The sequence below is a fragment of the Schistocerca piceifrons genome, chromosome 7, assembly GCF_021461385.2.
Source record: "Schistocerca piceifrons isolate TAMUIC-IGC-003096 chromosome 7, iqSchPice1.1, whole genome shotgun sequence".
Taxonomy (NCBI): domain Eukaryota; kingdom Metazoa; phylum Arthropoda; class Insecta; order Orthoptera; family Acrididae; genus Schistocerca; species Schistocerca piceifrons.
In genome coordinates this window covers 334,977,557-334,999,465 of record NC_060144.1, presented here as the reverse complement: position 1 = coordinate 334,999,465, position 21,909 = coordinate 334,977,557, and the positions used below count along the sequence as shown (strand labels likewise).

At 42.9% G+C, this 21,909-nt stretch overlaps 1 protein-coding gene across 1 annotated transcript in view; it reads right to left on the bottom strand.

Moving 5' to 3' along the window:
• Positions 1 to 21,909, bottom strand: part of LOC124805683 (lipase 3-like) — a 78,417-nt gene that overhangs the window by 40,999 nt on the left and 15,509 nt on the right. Inside the window, exons 2-3 of the mRNA XM_047266251.1 lie at positions 9,550 to 9,745; positions 2,098 to 2,212 (exon numbers count right to left, since the gene is read on the bottom strand). Of these exons, the coding sequence (XP_047122207.1) occupies positions 2,098 to 2,212; positions 9,550 to 9,745 (311 nt within the window). The remainder of the gene's footprint in view (positions 1 to 2,097; positions 2,213 to 9,549; positions 9,746 to 21,909) is intronic.

The window sequence follows — 21,909 nt, the reverse complement described above, 5'->3', positions numbered from 1 at the left end:
GGGGCAGCGGTCATTCGCACACTGATTTATAATAAGTAGCTACAATCATGAAAACTGCCAAAGTCTGCCATCGTTCCAATAGAAAGACATTTTCTTGCACTAATTTGTTCATGAAATTTCCACAGTGACTCTCATCTGCAGACTATGTTCATTCACTAACTTGGGTTACATTATGCAACTGGAAACGCATGTATACCGTCTTCTGAAGAACGGAATGGAGCAACAAATCTATTTTGATATCTATAAGATGGGATTAGCTCTGAAATCCACCAAGAAAAATTAAAAGCTATAATGACTGTGGTAATTTTTATGGTTTACCGTAGGATCCTAAGAAGAACACAATGTTCAGCAATCCGTTAGTCCGCCATCGTTACACGAGCCAAACTGTTCATCGAGATTCAACAACATAGGATTATGTCATGAGGCAGGTCAATTATTGCCTGAAGTAAAAAAACAAAAAGGTTCAAAACAGAAACTGGACGCGGTTAATAAATCTCTTTGTTGAATAACTAAGGGCGTTTGGAAGCGACAAGTTCGTCATCACAAGGCTGTTTGCATTTATTTTTGTCATTGAATCATGCTGCGCTGAAAAATCTCAGCTGTTAATAGCTGTGGTGAAAGTTTTTTGAAGTGATTGCGACCTACAGAAAGAACCGATATTAGCAAAGCGATAATTTTACTTGTTAACGGAATCGGACCTGATTATGAGCTAAAACAATAAAAAAACCTTTATAAGATAACTACAGAGTACGTTTTCTGTTACTTACGCCAGTTGACTGACTTTGAAAACATAGATATTCTGTGCAGTAATATGCAAAACTGAACATTTTCATGAGATTCGATGCTCAAACACTGCAGGGCATTATACATAAGTATCAATATATCGGTCACGTGCCTAATTGTACACAAAATACAACTACGGCGAGTAACAAACACAAAATAATTCTTATCAGTCATGGTACACTGTGAGTATAAATATTACGACAGAAAAGTTTTAATATTTCAATACATGAAATATATTTGGGTCACTATTAATTGTAATTAAAATAAACAAACGATGAAAAACTGATAGTCATGGTAGTAGCCACATGGCTTCTGTTTTGTGGAAAAGCTGGACGGCATTATATTGTATGAGATTCCCTGTAGCAGCCAGTTTTTCGTAATCACGAACTCTATAATGTTGAGAACCAAGATGTAAGAGAGCTTGTGCAAAACCGACAGTAATGCTGATTTGTGAGGGCTGTTCGGAAGGTAAGGTTAGATCGGTTGCGAAATGAAAACCATAGTGAAAATCAAAAACTTTTCGCAACAGTTAGGCACACCTTCCAGCTACCTTTTTAAATGGTCGCCGCTCCGGCTTAGAAATTAGTCGTGGCGTTGTACAAACTTTTCAGTACCCTCGTCACAGAAAGCAGCTGTGTGTGCTTTCCACCAATCCTCTAAGCTGGCCTGCTTTTCGTTGTTTGTGCCATAATGTTGTCTTCGAAGCCAGCGGTTCTTGTGAGCAGAGATGAACAACGGAGGGAACCAATTAAGGGCTGTATTGTGGATGAACAAAGAGTTCCCATCGAAAACGCTACATGAGCGTCTTCATTGCCCCTGCAGAATGCGGCTGAAAATTGTCTTGAAGAAAGAAACGTGTAACATTTATGTTATGTGGGCTGCATAGCTTCAAGCGAAATCTCTCACCACATCCATATACTTGGCGGGAGACACTGTTGTTTTAGGCATTTCCAATACATCTGCGCAAAGTTCCATCGGATTTTCACAGTGGATACCATTTCGCTCCCAATCGGACCTTACTTTCCGAATACGCCTCGTACAAACAGAAAATCAGTAGAGTTAGACTGCTAACTGCAATGCATTGGTCATCTGTTTCAATGGCACTATGCTTCGATTAATGCGATATATAATTCAGATTAATAGCTACTTTTTCCTCAAGAGCTAAACTTTCGTGGCAAGATAAAATGTGAAATCCTCCAGTGAATTCAATCAGTTTGATTATGTTGACGAGCTATAGCCAGACGTTGCCACGCTTACTGTCGGTGCTGCTGTTTGTAACGCATAGAAAATGGAGTGAATCCTGCTGCAACTCACCTGAACTGCCAGAAGCTGTCGTCGTCGGGGTTAATGGTCGTGTGGTTCCTGGAGTAGACGTTTCCCCGTGAATTTCCCATCCACACGTCGAAGCCAGCATCAGCCAGTACATACGCTGCGGGAGTAAATAAATATGTTTTACACAATCAGCTTCCTACTACTATATGTCTGTAAGACTGTGATCTGAGAGATTCACATTTGCTTTTGCTCATAGTGCTCCGACAGCAAGATTCTAAAGCATTTATGAGACAGTCTGCAACATTTCACTTGTGGTGATGTAAACCGCAATGTAATATTAGAGTAGATTATACACTGATGAAATCACTATAGCTAAATGTGCCAAGTACACAACATAACGTCCACGACACAGCCAGGTAAATCCAGAAGGGCGAATATCTCACGAAATGGCTGCCCTAAACCAGTGAAATATCGAGAGTAATTAATATTTTATTGGTGTGGTTACGGCAGTGATCTTGTATCTGGTTTTACTATTGGAGTTTGTGTTGGAGTTATGTTAGTGTTGGTGCTAATATGGATATGGTAGTGGAGTTATTAGAGGGAATGTTGGTACTGGTGATGGGGTCGGTGCTGGTTGTGATGTTATGGTGGGAATGTTGGCATTCATTGTGGTATTGGTGGTGGTGATTTTGGTGTTGGAGGTGGAAGTTTGTTGATGGTAATGAAGGGTTGATGGTGGAGGTGTTGTTGTTAATGACGATTGTGGTAATATAGTTGGTATTAGTGGAATTGATGATGGTGGTGGTGGTGATGGTGGTGGTGGTGTTGCGCGTGTGAATGTGTGCAGAACAAGTTTCTAGTACAGTTGTTGACCTTCCTGTTCTGTACAAACAAGATAGAACTCATCATTCCATTTTTTTACGTGTTATTTGCAGCATAGTTTTTTCATGACTAGATGCCTGCGTTTCTGATTTTCAGAGCTCGTAGCTGAGCCTTAATGGTTTGTGTTGATGCTTATGGAACTAAAGTTGCCCTTATCTGCTTCAACAAATCTGTGTCTAAATCATCTGTTACAGTTTTATTAGAACACGGCTGTGACAATGTAAACTTCTGCACGGGTGCCAGTATGTTACACGTCGAATAGTATAGCACTTCTCCGGAAGAGTCGTCCACTTCTCGCTGGTGTTATGGATGCTTATCGCTCACATTTTTACCAAATGGACGACTGTAACAGTTCTGAGGCTTCGACACACATTATGTTAATCTGTTATGGAGATATTGTAATACCCATGGACTACGTCACCAGAAAGGTTCTTGCGGCTAAGTTAAGACTGCAGCTGCAACGCTTTCAGTATTAAGTAAAGATTTGACTAGGTTGTGCAGGCTGAGCAAATGTTCCCAGATCCACAGTAAAGCAGACGTAATAAGACAGTATACGGAAGGTGAATGAAATCTTTTGTAAGCAGCGAACTGCCTGTGGCGTGCTACCTTCTATATCCATCTGAACAACTTCATCTATATATTCCGCAAGTCATCTTAAGGTTTGTAGCAGAGGGTGGGCTTACTACGTGTGCCACTGCCACCTGGGCATGGTGGATGAGTGTTCAGCTCATCGCTTCCAGCACGAGGAACGCTAGACGAGCGACTCGTCTCGTTAACAGAACTATAGAGCGGAAACTTGAAAACAAAGTACGACATGTCAAAATGTAAGAAAACAGGGGAAAACAATGAGAGATTTACATTAGAATCATTTTATTCGAAGGAATACAAGCTATGACAGTTTCACGTCATTTTAACGTCTGATAGAAATAGTGTTGTACATACAGATATAAAAATAAATATAAAACGAAAGTTTAGTTGAAGATGTAGGTGAATATTTCGTCCATGGAGGATTGCATCATGAGGACTACACTGTTGATAAATGCAAACAAAACTGTTTTCTGCGTCAATCATTTATTTTTATCACTATGCGTTTCTGTTGTTCACACGATCATATTCAACTGAAGAACTGTTTAGTTACATAGCTGGTGTTGGTGGACAGCACACACACCTTTCCGCAGCAGCAGACGAAGGGCAATACAGGTCATGTTGCTTCTATTGCTAATGATAAAAGAGGGTTATTAGAAAAGCTAACTTCGAACTTGAAACAAGCATGAATCTGTGACGAAATTATAGTTACAGGGGCAGTATGGTCGTAGAAAGTCTGCATAATGGTACTTATTGTATGTCCTCTCCACTCTACATTAAGTTTACACTGTCACTTTAAAGACGTCGTACTTTTACAGATATGCTTGTTTACGTTGGACACAAAGATAAGCAATCAGATGTGTAACATGTACAACATCTCTGAAATGACACTGTAAACCTAACGTACAATGGAGAGGACTTACAAAAAGTACCAGTACGCAGACTTTTTATGACTCTACTGCGCCTGTAACTACAATTTGCTATAGCAAATTCAATTTCTAAACTAAAAAAATTCCTTCCTAAAAAAATATCTACAGCAAAAGACGCAAAATTACTTACATTATCCTTGGTCTTCTGCTGTGTACAGGCGTTTGTGGTCTTTACTAACACCAGCTATACAACTGAGCAATTCTCTTCTTGAAAGGTAGTTGTGTGAATCATCGAAAAGAGTAATGGTAAATAAATAAGTGACTGACGCAGAAAAATGTAAGTACCAAGCCAGCCGCGGTGGCCGTGCGGTTCTGGTGCTGCAGTCCGGAACCGCGGGACTGCTACGGTCGCAGGTTCGAATCCTTCCTCGGACATGGGTGTGTGTGATGTCCTTAGGTTAGTTAGCTTTAAGTAGTTCTAAGTTCTAGGGGACTTATGACCTAAGATGCTGAGTCCCATAGTGCTCAGAGCCATTTTTTTTGTAAGTACCAAGCTTCACTTCCAAGGAGAATGTGCACATCATTAGGTCACTTACGAAGAGTACATATTGACATCATTTACACAACGGTAAATAAAATTTCCTCTACTTCACTTCAAGAAAATCGATTATCCTCTCTTTCTTCAGTAAATAATCTGTTGGATGACGGATATTTTGTACGATCGGATAATAATGCAGTTTATATTCCAAAGTTACACGATATTTTGTTTTATTGGTTTATTTAATTATGTTGCACAATACACAGTTATATTCTACTAGTTTGAGCTTACATCACGTCGTGGCGATTCCTTCCGAGCATCAACCATCCATTTGTTTGTTGAAAATGGCTTTCCTTGAATTGAAGGTCAGTATTCTTCTTGATGTTTCTAATCATGCCTTTCCTTTCCGACATAAAGCACTGGACAAAAAAGGCTCACGTCGAAAATAACCGAAATGCAGTCAAATCTACTACTGCTTGCTGGTTGTAGGAAAGGAACAGGTTATAACGTGTTTACCACCGACATCAGACGTCTTCGTGATATTCAGCTTTCCTATGTCATGAAGAAAGTTACTAACACACTGGTAAAACCAGGTTTCCCTAGGAGCAGGACAGGTCATTTACGTCAGCAGGGACGCGAAACTTAAATACGCCGCGCATTTGAGCGCACCAGCTATTCAGTCCACACATGATGTCTGAGAAGAGTGTTCATCGTGTTGTTACTGTGACAAAACTGCCAATGTACTATACAGTATTGATGGATCGCGTTGGGAAAAAGAAATGTCTGGGATTAGTGATAACATAACAAATAACTGGCGATGAAGAAGGGGAATTATTCGCTTCCAACTTTTGCGAAACGCAGTTAAACGGTCAGCAATATGTTCTTGATCCGAGAGGATGAGGGTGTGTCGGACATACTGATTAACAATCACTTTCCCGACGATGAAGAGAGGCTGAAAGTATATTTCATATGTATTCGTCATCAGTTCACGTTGCTTTGGAACTACGTGGAAGAGCAGGCTACTAACAAGTAATTTAAGTAAAATGAAATTCTGTTAGCTTAGGCAACCGTTTACACATAAAAAAATCATGTTTTGTCCTTCATTTGTTTATTCATTATTAATTGTTTTTATTAGCATCATTTATAACTTCTGCAGGTAATATTTTCAAGTATACATTTTTATAATATACACTCCTGGAAATGGAAAAAAGAACACATTGACACCGGTGTGTCAGACCCACCATACTTGCTCCGGACACTGCGAGAGGGCTGTACAAGCAATGATCACACGCACGGCACAGCGGACACACCAGGACCCGCGGTGTTGGCCGTCGAATGGCGCTAGCTGCGCAGCATTTGTGCACCGCCGCCGTCAGTGTCAGCCAGTTTGCCGTGGCATACGGAGCTCCATCGCAGTCTTTAACACTGGTAGCATGCCGCGACAGCGTGGACGTGAACCGTATGTGCAGTTGACGGACTTTGAGCGAGGGCGTATAGTGGGCATGCGGGAGGCCGGGTGGACGTACCGCCGAATTGCTCAACACGTGGGGCGTGAGGTCTCCACAGTACATCGATGTTGTCGCCAGTGGTCGGCGGAAGGTGCACGTGTCCGTCGACCTGGGACCGGACCGCAGCGACGCACGGATGCACGCCAAGACCGTAGGATCCTACGCAGTGCCGTAGGGGACCGCACCGCCACTTCCCAGCAAATTAGGGACACTGTTGCTCCTGGGGTATCGGCGAGGACCATTCGCAACCGTCTCCATGAAGCTGGGCTACGGTCCTGCACACCGTTAGGCCGTCTTCCGCTCACACCCCAACATCGTGCAGCCCGCCTCCAGTGGTGTCGCGACAGGCGTGAATGGAGGGACGAATGGAGACGTGTCGTCTTCAGCGATGAGAGTCGCTTCTGCCTTGGTGCCAATGATGGTCGTATGCGTGTTTGGCGCCGTGCCACAATCAGGACTGCATACGACCGAGGCACACAGGGCCAACACCCGGCATCATGGTGTGGGGAGCGATCTCCTACACTGGCCGTACACCACTGGTGATCGTCGAGGGGACACTGAATAGTGCACGGTACATCCAAACCGTCATCGAACCCATCGTTCTACCATTCCTAGACGGGCAAGGGAGCTTGCTGTTCCAACAGGACAATGCACGTCCGCATGTATCCCGTGCCACCCAACGTGCTCTAGAAGGTCTAAGTCAACTACCCTGGCCAGCAAGATCTCCAGATCTGTCCCCCATTGAGAATGTTTGGGACTGGATGAAGCGTCGTCTCACGCGGTCTGCTCGTCCAGCACGAACGCTAGTCCAACTGAGGCGCCTGGTGGAAATGGCATGGCAAGCCGTTCCACAGGACTACATCCAGCATCTCTACGATCGTCTCCATGGGAGAATAGCAGCCTGCATTGCTGCGAAAGGTGGGTATACACTGTACTAGTGCCGACATTGTGCATGCTCTGTTGCCTGTGTCTATGTGCCTGTGGTTCTGTCAGTGTGATCATGTGATGTATCTGACCCCAGGAATGTGTCAATAAAGTTTCCCCTTCCTGGGACAATGAATTCACGGTGTTCTTATTTCAATTTCCAGGAGTGTATTATAAAACAGCATTGTCATCAAATTAGAAATATAGTATTATTGTCAATATCTAGGTAAGTTATTACATTTTTATTACTAGCACTACTACAAATGACGACGTCTCAACTGACCAAGTCCCATGTACAGGTATGTACAGACACAGCATCAGTTAACGGTTCACATTCTTCCACAATGAAATGTACTTTTAGCTTTTTAGCACACCTGGTAACTGTTTTGCATACGAACTTTACCTGAATTGCAGCAATTACCTTAGCAGAAAGCAGCGTACAACCTATTAGACTCGATCAGAGTCAGTTGGCCTGCCACGCTGACGTAAAACGTTGGCCTGCTAGCCCTGTGCGCTGATGGAAAACACCTTCACTGTCTTGTCACAAACGAAGGTAAAACGCACTAGCAGCACAAAATTCCTGCTGCTGGCAAAATCTGGCTTAAATCTAGTGGAAGTGTTCTGAAGTACAAGGAGTTTAGCCCACCCGGTTGGTCGTGCGGTCTGACGCACAGCTTTCCGGGCGGGAAGGAGCGCCTGGTCCCCGGCACGAATCCGCCCGGCGGATTTGTGTCGAGGTCCGGTGTGGATGGTTTTTAGGCGGTTTTCCATCTCCCTCGGCGAATGCGGGCTGGTTCCCCTTACTCCGTCTCAGTTACACTATGTCGGCGATTGCTGCGCAACAAGTTCTCCACGTACGCGTACACCACAATTACTCTACCACGTAAACATAGGGGTTACACTCATTTGGATTGAGGCGTTCCCTGGGGGTCTACCGCGGGCAGAACCGCACAATAACCTGAGTTCGGCGTGGGGCGGCGGAGGGGTGAAGTGAACTGCCATAGTCGTCGTGGGGTTGTGGACCACTGCGGCTGTGGTGGGGACGGAGCCTCTCCGTCGTTTCTAGGTCCCTGGTTAACTTACAACATACAACATACAAGGAGTTTGCAAGAGGTCCATGACTAAGGAATTTTTTGCTAGCGCACTCGAGCAGATGTAATTTCGATGGATTACTCACACGCTGCCTGCGATATGTAAGCTATAGGAGAATCTCAGACGAAAAAGCAGTGTTGTCTGCAGTAGGAACTGTGTAGCAGTAGGAGTAAGTGGTAGCGAGCAGTGTGGTGTATCGTGTTGGCTGGGCCAGTCGTGGGGAGCGATGGCGGAGCCTGAGCGTTATAATATAAGGTAAAAGCAGCCTCGCGCATATGGAGTGTTGTTATATCAAGTCCCATGTAAATGTTTAAAAAATCTTTTAATAATAATCTCTTTTATAAAAATTAACTTTTGACAATCATTCATCTCAGTTTAAAGAATTTACTAATTTCTCCAATCCATGGTCATCCGGATTATTGTAAAGAAAAATCAGTTGTTTCCTTTTATACATGACAAATCTATCGGCCAGCTTTGCACTGGGCTGTGCCAGAAAAATGTATTATAAGAGCAGATATATATGCGTTATCCGGCGACATTATTGAGGTAAGAATTTCTGATTTATTCAGTATGATCATTCAGGGCCATGACGCAGCACTGCTGACGTCCAAATTTACCAGTTTAAATTCACAGTCAATTATTGAAAGGTTATAAGTGAACCACAATTTTATTGAGAGATTAGTCACATTGTATTATTGGTAGGTTTCGGAATTAATCTGTTGGTAGGTTACGCAGAATGTGAATTATATAATTATATTATATTTTTACTGTTGGGAGGTTATTATATAATTTTTCTGTTGGGAGGTTACAAGTTTTATCTAGTACTTCGAACCAGTCTCAAGTTATTAGCCATGGCACACTCAGAATTTACAGGGCAACTACGAAAGTATCCAATTTTGTCGCTCTTAGCGTTTCCCATTTCGTCTTCAATTTCTGAAATACGTACCGACCACGGGAAGTTTAACGATTTCAGTTCCCATCGCTATCCAGTAGGATACCAAACGTACATGCTGTAACTAGGCCTACATTGTCATTGTTTCTTCAACATTCTACACACACGCTAGTCCGAGGTGAGCTGATGGTCACCGCCACTTACCGAAGCCCTTGCCAGGACCCATGATGACCCAGTCTGCGGAGCTGGCGAGCAGTCCGTGCATCACGAGGATGGGGAAGCTGGAGCCTCCACTCGCCTTGGGGCTGGACGGCACGCGGAACATGCGCAGGATGTAGCCGTCCCCCGTCGTCACGAAGTGCTCTTCCACCGGGTAGCCGTACTTCCTCAGGAGCTGCGCCTGCACACAGGCAAGTTCCAGGTAGTTCATACTTGTATGGCTTTCTGTGCTATGCCGCTATGCGCCATTCAGCGTTCTATGCAACGAAGCAGTCAGGCCTATCAGTGAACTGGAACAGTAAGTTTCATTCTAAAATTTCTGACTGCAGGCAACACAATGACTCTAAACATATGCGGAATAACTAAAAACGCCACAGTGAAAAAGAAGATGGTGTTGTTCTTTGAGTAAGTGGACATTAGATAGTCAGGAATTTTCTAGGCAAAGTGGTCAGCTGCCATGTCTGCTTAAACGTGCGCAACAGCACAACAATCCAGTGGTTCCGAACATGGGGGTAATTACCCCCTGAGAGGTAAATTGAAATTTTCTGAGGGGTTAAAACAAAACGATTCGAGTCTGTTTCAGTCGCGAAACTAAATCATTTTCAAAAAATCATTACTGTCATCACAATTTTGTAAGACCCTAATACTGGTTATATAAGTTATTAATACTTTTTCTTAATGCAGTGGAGGTTAAGGTTCCTCACATAGTTCACCCACTACACAGGTATGTTGTGCATTGCCCCTACATCGCTGACGATAAAGTGAGACATATACAAAACAAGAAAATATCTTCTCCAAGTTGTAGGTAGTACACAGCAGTAACTACGTAAGGGCTACATAGTGCTGTACGCAGTATTATATTGTTACTGTTACTATTAGTGGCTGTGGTCAGACGCAAAGCATTAGCATCCTGAAGTATTCCAATTTCTATCAGTTCGGAAGTAAGAAGGGCAGCAATCAAGTGATTCACGAACAGTTATCGTAGCGCACATTTTAACTTAGTTGGTTTTAAATTGGGTTACGATGGGCAGGTGAAGTAAGTGCCGCAATGGGGAGGAGTTATACAGGAAAAGTATGTTTTGTGACAACTGTCTACCATTGCTGTCGATAGTTAGCATTCTTATCTGAGAAGGAGTAGTGAGTAGCACTAGCGATGCACCACGAATTCCTTCGTCATTAGTTCTAACACACACACATACAAACACACAAACACACATACACACACACACACAACATAAATGTCAATAATCTTTCATCATTTTAAAAATAAATGTGTTCCAAGAAAAGTCTTTCGGTCTACAGTTTAGTTAGGTGCTTAAGTTGGTGATAATGTGTGTGAGTGTGTGCGTGTTTGTGTGTGTGTGTGTGTATGTGTGTGTGTGTGTGTGTGTGTGTGTGTGTGTGTGTGTGTGTGAAGTGTTATGAAACAATGTGTGTGTACTGTGTGCACTGACCGATATTGCGATGTGAGTGAACAGTGTGGGATTACATTATTTAATAGGTTATTTGTAAAATAAGTAAAGTTAGCAAGAGTAAATCTAATGATTGTCTCTAACTAGGAATCTGTAAACATATGTGTATATGAATCAGATTATTTAAAATTGGTCTAAACTTGTAAATACTTTGACATGTCCTACATCCTTGTAAAAAGAGATCTACTGATGAATAAAGCTACTACTACTACTATTACTACTACTAAATATGGGTAGAAGGGCTAAAAACGTTGGCAAACTCACTCACTCACTCACTCACTCACTCCTATTTCACTCGCGTTGATCCGGACAGTCACTCCATATCACACGCCGCAGAAGAAACGGGATATACTGAAAAGTGCTACACCTCAGATGAAAACAGAAGTAAAACAACAGAGTAGCTAAAACAACGCCAGAACGACGTAGGGATATGGATTGGCTGACTAAAAAAACATGGGTGAGCGAGTCACCATGTTAACATATTAAGAAAGTCTCCCTAAAATTTTCGGAAGCAAGTTGGACGGATCCCAAAACCTTAAAACTCTAACCACATTCGTTTCAGTGTCAGAACAGAGGGAAGATCTACTGGCAAATTTGCATTTTCGCTCTGGTACTAAACTAAAACACAGTCTAGTAAAATGTGGCGCACAGTGATCTGTGCGCCACAAGTACCACACATTGGAGGGTCCTCTCGCCGGAGCACGAAGTCATGTGGTCAGACGACTGTGACATATGCGAGGACGAATAAGGAGGACCTCATCCCGTCTTCTCGGCTGAAAGGAGCTACGCCATGGCGGAGTAGTGTGCTTTAACAGACATAGCTTATTATCTGTCGCTTCCAGCCTCCTTCGTGGCTGCCCCTGTCAGAGGTTCGAGTCCTCCCTTGGGCAAGGGTGTGTGTGTTGTCCTTAGAGTAAGTCAGTTTATGTTAGATTAAGTAGTGTGTAAGCTTAGGGACCGATGACCTCAGCAGTTTGGTCCCATAAGATCTTACCACAAATTTCCAATTTTACATGCCTCCTTGCTTGCTACATCCACCGTTTCATTCCCTGCAACAACTGCTTGGTTATGAGGGGCATACGAAGGGTGACAATAAAGTAATGAGACTGATGTGAAAAAAAATGTTGCTTACCGTTTTAGTCAAGTTTAGTGTTGTCTTCTTCAAAGCAGTTACCTTCTGATTGCACTCACTTTTTTCAGCGCTTCTGCCATTGATGGTAACATTTCTGGAACTCATCTTCTGTAATATCCTCCAAGACCCTTGTCACAGCTTTTTGGACATCTTGTGTTGTTTGAAAATTGTGTCTCTTAACCACCGCTTTGATTCTTGGAAATAGAAAAAAGCCGCACAGAGCGATATCTGCTGAATAAGGTGGCTGTGGTAGTACTGAAATTTGTTTTGAGGTTAAAAATTGCTGTACTGGCAGAGCAGTGTGGTATGGTGCATTACCGTGATGCAGAATCCAGTCATCAGCAATGTTGGCACGAATACGACGAACTCTTTTACGATGTCTTTATAAAATTTCTTTGTAGTAATATTGGTTAACTGTTTGTCCAGGAGGTACCCACTCTTTATGAACAATTCCCTTGGAATCAAAGAAACACGCAAGCATGCATTTCACTTTTGACTTTGACATGCAAGCTTTTCTTGGTCTGGGTGATCCCTTTGAACACCATTGCGAACTTCGGCGTTTTGTCTCAGGATCGAACTGAAGAAACCAACTTTCATCACCAGTGATAACACGGCTCAACAATTCTGGATTGATCTCCGTTTGCTCTAACAGATTGGCTGCCACATTTTTCCGTGTTTCTCGCTGTTGTGGTGTGAGATGTTTGGGGGCCATATTTGGACAAATCTTTTTCATACCAAGATCTTCAGTTATTATTAGACAAACCGTTTCTCGGCTGATGTTCAGTTCAAATGGTTCAAATGGCTCTGAGCACTATGGGACTTAGCTTCTAAGGTCATCAGTCCCCTAGAACTTAGAACTACTTAAACCTAACTAACCTAAGGACATCACACACATCCATACCCGAGGGATGTTCAGTTCTTCTGCAGTCATTTTCACTGATAATTTTCTATCAGATCATACGAGTTCACGCACCCTGGCCAAGTTGACATCCGTCCGTGAGGTTGATGGTCGTCCACTGCGGTCTTCATCTTCAGTATTCGTTCTGCCTTCACTAAACATTTTATGCCAATGAAAAACTTGAGCTGTTGACATAACCTCCTTTCCAAAAGCGTTCTGAAGCTACCCATAAGTTGTCATCGCGTTTTCACCCAATTTAATGCAAAAAGAAATGACATACCATTGCGCAATATTATGCGGTTAAATTTCCGTGACGAGAGACACAAACACATGTTAGCTTATTACAGCACAACTCGAGACTGAGCAGTTGCATCGATGTGCCGCTTGGACTAGAAGCAGCGTATAGGCCGAGGTCAAAGATATTGTGTCTACGCAAGCCTGCAGGGATGCCACATCTTGCAAAGAAAGTCAGTCTCATTACTTTATTTTCGCAACTCGTATATGAAATAAAATCGTCATAACTTCTGAACGGTTTGTGTTAGGACGTTCAAGCTGCACAGTTGGCCATTGGCATGATGTAAATTAGTGTGGTTTGGTTTAGTGACGCTCACTTTTATTTGGATGGGATTCCCAATAAGCAAAATTGGCGCATTTGGGGGACTGAGAATCTTTACTTCGCGATCGAGAAGTCTCTTCAGCCTCAACGGGTAAGTGTGGGGTGTGCAATGTCCGGTCACAGAACGATCGGTGTGATACTCCTTGATGGCACGGTGACTACTGAATGGTACATGATGGTTTTGGAAGACGATTTCACCTACACTATCCAAAGTGACTCTGATGTCGATAATATGTGGTTCATGTAAGAAGGAGCTCGATCCCATAGAAGCAGGAGAGTGTTTGGTGTCTTGAAGGAGCATTCTGGGGACCGCATTCTGACTCTGGAGTACCCTGGGGCCACTGGCTTGGGCCTCGATTGGCAGCCATATTCTGCGGATTTGAACACATGTGACTGCTTTTTGTGGGGATGTATTAAAGACAAGGTGTAAAGCAATAACCCCAAAACCATTGCTGAGCTGAACACAGCCATTCAGGAGGTCATCGACAGCATCGATGTTCCGACACTTGAGCGCACTGTGCAGAATTTCGTTATTCGTCTGCGCCACATCATCGCCAATGATGACGGGCATATCGAACATGTCATAACCTAGGGAACGAAGTTTTTCGCGGCGGCACTTATGTATAAAACATTCTCGGTATTCTTGCCGCGTCAGTTCTAGATAAAACCTCGAGCTTTCGACGATTACCTCCATCGTCATCGTCAGGTGCTGACTGTCTCCACTGCTACTATGGTAGCTTCTATATAGCCCGAAGACGGCTTCTGATTGGTCGGCTTATGATTGGTCGGCAATTACGCGCTGCTGTCTCAGACGGTGTCACTGTGTGCGCCGGTGGCGCCACCGCTTCCGTTTGAACGGAAACCTTGGAAGGAACGTCCCTACTGCTTCTCTGCATCAAGCGCTCGTTTCCACGCACAGCTCAGATGGTATCCGCTATCACGGTTAAAGTTCTTTTGGCTCATTCTTATTTCCACAGCCTCCTTAATAACAGAGTCCCAGTACGTGGAGGCAAGGGACAGAATTGTAGTTTCATCGAACAATATTTTATGTTTGTTCATGAGACTGTGCTCCGCAATTGCCGATTTCTCCAATTCTCTATTTTTAATACGGCGTTGGTGTTCTGCACAGCGGTCGGAAACGGTACGAATCGTCTGACCTATATAACTGCTTCCACACTCACAGGGTATATTAAACTCCAGCGACCCCGAGGCCGAGATTGTCCTTAACAGGGCGCATCATCTCCTTAATTTTCTTAGGAGGACGAAAAATCGGTCTTATACCACGTCTACGCAGGACTCTTCCTGTTTTGCTGGAAATCGCGCCACAAAAAGGAAGAACCGCAATCGGTGTTTCATCCTGTGGGGTTGCAGCATTTTCAGGTTTCCTTCTTTTGGAGAACGCTGCCTTTATATCGCGTGCACCATAGCCATTCTTTCGGAACACGTTCTTCAGGTGGTTAATCTCGGACCTTAAGTGGTCCTCGTCAGAAACAGTTTTGGCTCTATATACCAACGTTTCTTAGACGTTTTAGCACAACGACAGACGGACGGGCGTCTTGGCCACTCTGTATACCGTAAGCCGACGCATACCGATTTATATCTGAATGCACAGAGTTTCCATCATCCTGCTCAGAAGAGAGCCGTTTTGAACACGTTGCGATTGCGGTTCTTCCTTTTTGTGGCGCGATTTCCAGCAAAATAAGAAGAGTCCTGCGTAGACGTGGTATAAGACCGATTTTTCGTCCTCCTAAGAAAATTAAGGAGATGATGCGCCCTGTTAAGGACAATCTCGGCCTCAGGGTCCCTGGAGTTTAATATACCCTGTGAGTGTGGAAGCAGTTATATAGGTCAGACGATTCGTACCGTTTCCTATCGCTGTGCAGAACACCAGCGCCATATTAAAAATAGAGAATTGGAGAAATCGGCAATTGCGGAGCACAGTCTCACAAACAAACATAAAATATTGTTCGATGGAGGTAATCGTCGAAAGCTCGAGATTTTATCTAGAACTGACGAGGCAAGAATACCGAGAATGTTTTATACATGTCATAACCTAAATCCGAATATCTGTAGTGACGTTTACATGTTGAATAAAGTTTGTGCACTCCGTAGTTTGTAAATAATTTACTTTTTTTCGTGTAGGTCAATAACTGTCACCCCGTAAACATGCCAGATCACTTGGGTAATGCTGATACTTATCACGTAATAGGAAGCAATGTTGGAAGCGGCTTCCGTGACGTATGGCGGGAACGCGAGATGCTCTGTCGGCAGCTGATTTTATGTGACCAATGACCGAACTACGGCAGGCGACGCGTTTTGCAGTTCTGATTTTAAACTCGTGTCCTAATCTAACCACAAACTCGTGATGTGCATTTTATCCGAGAAAACAGAGGTCAACAACCTGCGGCAGAACTATTAATCAATCGATATATTTTGCACCATACAGATATCTTGTCTAAATCATTTTGTAGTTCGTTTTGATCGTCTGATGATTTAACGAGACCATAAAATATCAGGTTATCTGTAAATCTGGGGCCTGCTCAGATGGCTACATTGTTTGTAGAGATTAAGAACGGCAGAGAGCTCATAAGTCTTCCTTTGGGAACTCGGTTTTACTTCGGTTTTACTAGATGACTTCTCGTCAATTACTACGAATCTTTATTACAGGAAATCGAAAATGCAATCGCACTACCGACCGACGCAATGCTTCATGGGCACGCAATTTGATTAGGAGCCACATGTAAGAAACAGTGTCAAAAACCATCTGGAAGTCTATAAATATGAAAAAAACCTCATATCCTCTTTCTAAAACACTACTAATAATAATGTCATTTGGCACAACAGATGTGAATAAAGAGCCACTGATGTTTCGCAAGAACGTTATTTTCTGAATCTGTGCTAGTTACGTTTCCGTTTCCTTCGAAGTATTTCATAATACTGGAACTCAATATATGTTCCAAAATCCTGATACACATAGATGTCTACGATATGAGTCTACAATTCACCAAGTTTCTTCTATTTTCTTTCTTGTGTACTGATGTGTCCTGTGCAACTTTCCAGCTATTAGGTACTAGCACTGATCTTTTGTAAAGCTAGCAATTTTGCATATACAGGATGGTCCATTGATAGTGACCGGCCCAAATATCTCACGAAATAAGCATCAAACGAAACAACTACAAAGAACGAAACTCGGCAAGCTTGAAGGGGGAAACCAGATGGCGCTATGGTTGGCCCTCTAGATGGCGCTGCCATAGGTCAAATGGATATCAACTGCAGTTTTTTTTTTTTTAAATAGGAACCCCCATTCTTTATTACATATTTGTGTAGTACGTAAAGAAAAATGAATGTTTTAGTTGGACCACTTTTTTCGCTTTGTGATAGATGGTGTTGTAATAGTCACAAACGTATAAGTAGGTGATATCACGTAACATTCCGCCAGTGCGGACGGTATTTGCTTCGTGATACATTACCCGTGTTAAAATGGACCGTTTACCAATTGCGGAAAAGGTCTATATCGTGTTGATGTATGGCTATTGTGATCAAAATGCCCAACGGGCGTGTACTATGTATGCTGCTTGGTATCCTGGACGACATCATCCAAGTGTCCGGCCCTTTCGCCGGATAGTTATGTTATTTAAGGAAACAGGAAGTGTTCATTCACATGCGAAACGTCAACCATGACCTGCAACAAATGATGATGCCCAAGTAGGTGTTTTAGCTGCTGTCGCGGCTAATCCGCACATCAGTAGCAGACAAATTGCGCGAGAATCGGGAACCTCAAAATCGTCGGTGTTGAGAATGCTACATCAACATCGATTGCACCCGTACCATATTTCTGAGCACCAGGAATTGCATGTCGACGACTTTGAACGTCGTGTACAGTTCTGCCACTGGGCACAAGAGAAATTACGGGACGATGACAGATGTTTTGCACGGGTTCTATTTAGCAACGAAGCGTCACTCACCAACAGCGGTAACGTAAACCAGCATAATATGCACTATTGCGTAACGGAAAATCCACGATGGCTGCGACAAGTGAAACATCAGCGACCTTGGCTGGTTAATGTATGGTGCGGCGTTATGGGAGGAAGGATAATTGGCCCCCATTTTATCGATGGCTATCTAAATGGTGCAATGTATGCTGATTTCCTACGTAATTTTCTACCGATGTTACTACAAGATGTTTCACTGCATGACAGAATGGCGATGTACTTCCAACATGATGGATGTCCGGCACATAGCTCGCGTGCGGTTGAAGCGGTATTGAATAGCATATTTCATGACAGGTGGATTGGTCGTCGAAGCACCATACCATGGTACGCACGTTCACCGGATCTGAAGGCCCCGGATTTCTTTCCGTGGGGAAAGTTGAAGGATATTTGCTATCGTGATCGACCGACAACGCCTGACAACATATGTCAGCGCATTGTCAATGCATGTGCAAACATTATGGAAGGCGAACTACTCGCTCTTGAGAGGAATGTCGTTACACGTATTGCCAAATGCATTGAGGATGACGCACATCATTTTGAGCATTTATTGCATTAATGTGGTATTTACAGGTAATCACGCTGTAACAGCATGCGTTCTCACAAGGGAACCTCCCCATCGCACCGCCCTCAGATTTAGTTATAAGTTGGCACTGTGGATAGGCCTTGAAAAACTGGACACAGATCAATTGAGAAAACAGGAAGAAGTTGTGTGGAACTATGAAAAAAATTAGTAAAATATACAAACTGAGTAGTCCATGCGCAACATATGCAACATCAAGGAGATTGTAGAATAAGGAGCGCAGTGGTCCCGTTGTAGCTGCGGTACGAGAGGTCCTTGGTTCAAGTCTTGCCTCGACTGAAAATTTTACTTTCTTTATTTTCGCAAAGTTATGATCTGTCCGTTCGTTCATTGACGTCTCTGTTCACTGTAAGAAGTTTAGTGTCTGTGTTTTGCGACCGCACCGCAAAACCGTGCGATTAGTAAACGAAAGGACGTGCCTCTCCAATGGGAACCGAAAACATTTGATCGCAAGGTCATAGTTCAACCGATTCCCCCACAGGAAAACATCTGATATATTTTATACGACACTGGTGACGGTATGTGCGTCACATGACAGGAATATGTTGTCGACCCACCTAACTTGTACACTTAGCGAATGGGTAAAAAGATTCTTCTTCCTTGCCCGATTTAGGTTTTCTTGTGGATGTGATAATCACTCCGAAAAAGTGATGAAAATATAAGAGTTTGTCACATAAACTGAAAATAAAAATTTAAACTTCTCACTCGAGGGAAGACTTGAACCTAGGACCTTTCGTTTGGTAGCTGCTCTCGCTAACCACGGGACCACGGCTCTCCGTGAAACCCATTGTCCTTGATGTTGCCTATCTTCACATGGACTACTCAGTTTGCATATTTTACTAATTTTTTTCAAAGTTCCACACAACTTCTTCCGGTTTTCTCGATTGATCTGTGTTCAGTTTTTCAAGGCCTATCCACTGTGCCAACTTATAACTAAATCTGAGGGGGGTGCGATGGGGAGGTTCCCTTGTCAGAAATGGTAAGTTCACAAAGGTACATGTATCACATTGGAAAAGGCGAAATAAAATGTTCAAACGTACCTACGTTCTGTATTTTAATTTTAAAAACCTACCTGTTACCACCTGTTCGTCTCAAATTGTGAGCCACATGTCACGAAGCGAGAAAAGTGGTCCAACTAAAATATTCATATTTTTTTACGTACTACACAAATATGTAATAAAAAATGGGGGTTCCTATTTAAAAAAAACGTAGTTGATATCCGTTTCACCTATGGCAGCGCCATCTAGCGGGCCAACGATAGCGCCATCTGGTTTCCCCCTTCAAGCTAGACAAGTTTCGTTCTTTGCAGTTTTTTCGTTTGACGCTTATTACGGGAGGTATTTGGCCCGGTCACGGTCAATGGACCACCCTACAGAATGAAATTTCCACTCTACAGCGGAGTGTGCGCTGATATGAAAAATCCTGGCAGATTAAATCTGTGTGCCGGACCGAGACTCAAACACGGGACCTTTGCCTTTCGCGAAAGGCAAAAGTCCCGAGTTCGAGTTTCTGTCCGGCATACAGTTTTAATCTGCCAGGAAGTTTCAGTTTTGCATATGATTGCTAGAATGGAACTGTTTAATGAGCGCACACTGAAAGGAACCCAACTGGTAGACTATCTGGATCGGTTTTTATTAAGTGATTTAAGCGTATTTGTTGTACCAAGGACTACTTTCAAATTACTTATGTTGGCAGCTGTTCTTGATTCGAAATTTGGAATGTTAATTGAATATTCCTTGGTAACAGGATTTTGAAAAACCATGTTTGGTAACTTCACTTTAGTGGCGCTGTGTTTGATAACATTACCTTTGCTATATAACGTATCATTTACGATTTTGTACTTTGCTCTGTTGCTCTGTCTTGTAGTCGTGCGCTCGATGGCAGTTATATTAAGAGATGAATAGGACTTTTTGCACTTTCTGCTTTCATGAATTGATAAAACAGATTGCAGATGCTGAAAAGGCTCACTTTTTCCCTCATTTCTCATTGCTCTTTGCGATTCTGATCTCTGGTACGATTCCGATTCCGATTTCCACTTTTTGGTTACGCTATCTGAAGTAACTGCTTTCCAGTTCAGGTACTGTAACTGTTATGTGCATATAAAAAGGGAGTAATAGAAATTTACTAGTATCTGCATTTCTAATTTAACAAACTATCATTGAGATATTTAAATTGGAAAGCAACAAACATTTTGGCAAGTCTCTTTTCATTTATGTATTTTTAATAATGTGACTGAGTCGAGTTAGTGTAATGAGATTAATACGATTACAGTGGTTACATGAACTGATCTGATTTCCTCTTTTTAACGTTCTCTAATCTAACATGGTACTGGGTACATCAGTTTGCTTTTATAGGCGAGTTTCGGAAGTGAGAAGTGCTGTTAATGAGACGGGTGACTTGTTGCAAGGCTCAGCGAATCGATCCGCGGGGAGCCGAGTGTGTGCACCCTTTGACAGTACTGCAGGAGTGGAGGGCTACAGGTAAAACAACCTTGTCTAATCAAGGAGAAAGCTCCGAAAGCTCCTTTGCAAAGCAGTGAGCTGGCTATTGTGCAGTTTTAGTATGGGCCTGGAGTGGATGGCTTGGACGAAAAAGATTCTTTCTGACGAATGGGAATCTGTCAGTGTGTGGTAGGCACAAAGATCTTGTTAGGAGAAATATTTCACCTGATAAACATCTCCTAGCGTTCCAAAAACCATGGCAAAACAGTTCTGATCTATTAAAGATCCATTTGTTGCTGTGAAGTCAGGGACTAGCCTCGTGGACAGTTTTTTGGCGTTTCTCAGGACCTCACGAGGCTAGCTACGGTTGTGAGAGCAGCTATTGGTGTGATAGGAGTGACATCAGGAGAATGTAACTGCGGGACGCTGTTTAGAGAAGAGGGGAGGAAATTCAGTTCATCGACATGTTTCGCATTTTCTGGAAGGATGTTGAAGAAACGATTACGCCATTGGTGGCGAAGAAACAATTACGCCATTGGTGGCTTGCAGTAACTTTTGAGAGCATTGGTGGTCGCTTTTTTGACGGCAGGTGAAAGAGAGCAAGTAACTTCTAACGAACTTGAAAGTAAGGACATCGCAGAGATTGAAGGTGAACAGATCGTCACTGTGCTAGATGTGTTTTCAACTGGAGGAGCTATCTGGGGTTCAATGTTAGAGTCCTCATCTGACCAATCATAGAGCCAGAATTCATGGTAGTCTGTTCGTATATAGTCAGGCTACGATACATTTCACAGAGTCAGATGCGACATTAATAAGCAACTCCACTACAATGAATAAATTTGCCAACTAGTAGCCTTAGTTTTGCAATTCTCATCAGAAAGTATGTCAATGAGTCTCAAGTGTGTGCCTGTTTCACAGTTAATTCTGATTCAGTTAAATCCACTTACACACACAGGGTTTTGCAAAGTCAGAGCACTGAATGCCTTTTACCTTGATGAAATCTGAGAGAATTAAAATAATTAAGTTTATAACATGTGATGCATCAAGTTTCTGTCTGGTGTGAGTCAGTCTTCTTTCGAACTTTACTGATCTTTTCCGTAAGCGACAGGACCTACACTTCGGAGACGAATTTTTGCCAAAGATTAACTTTAATTTCACCTGTAATAGTTACGAAAATCACATTCATTAAAAAATATTTCCACTAGACAGGACAA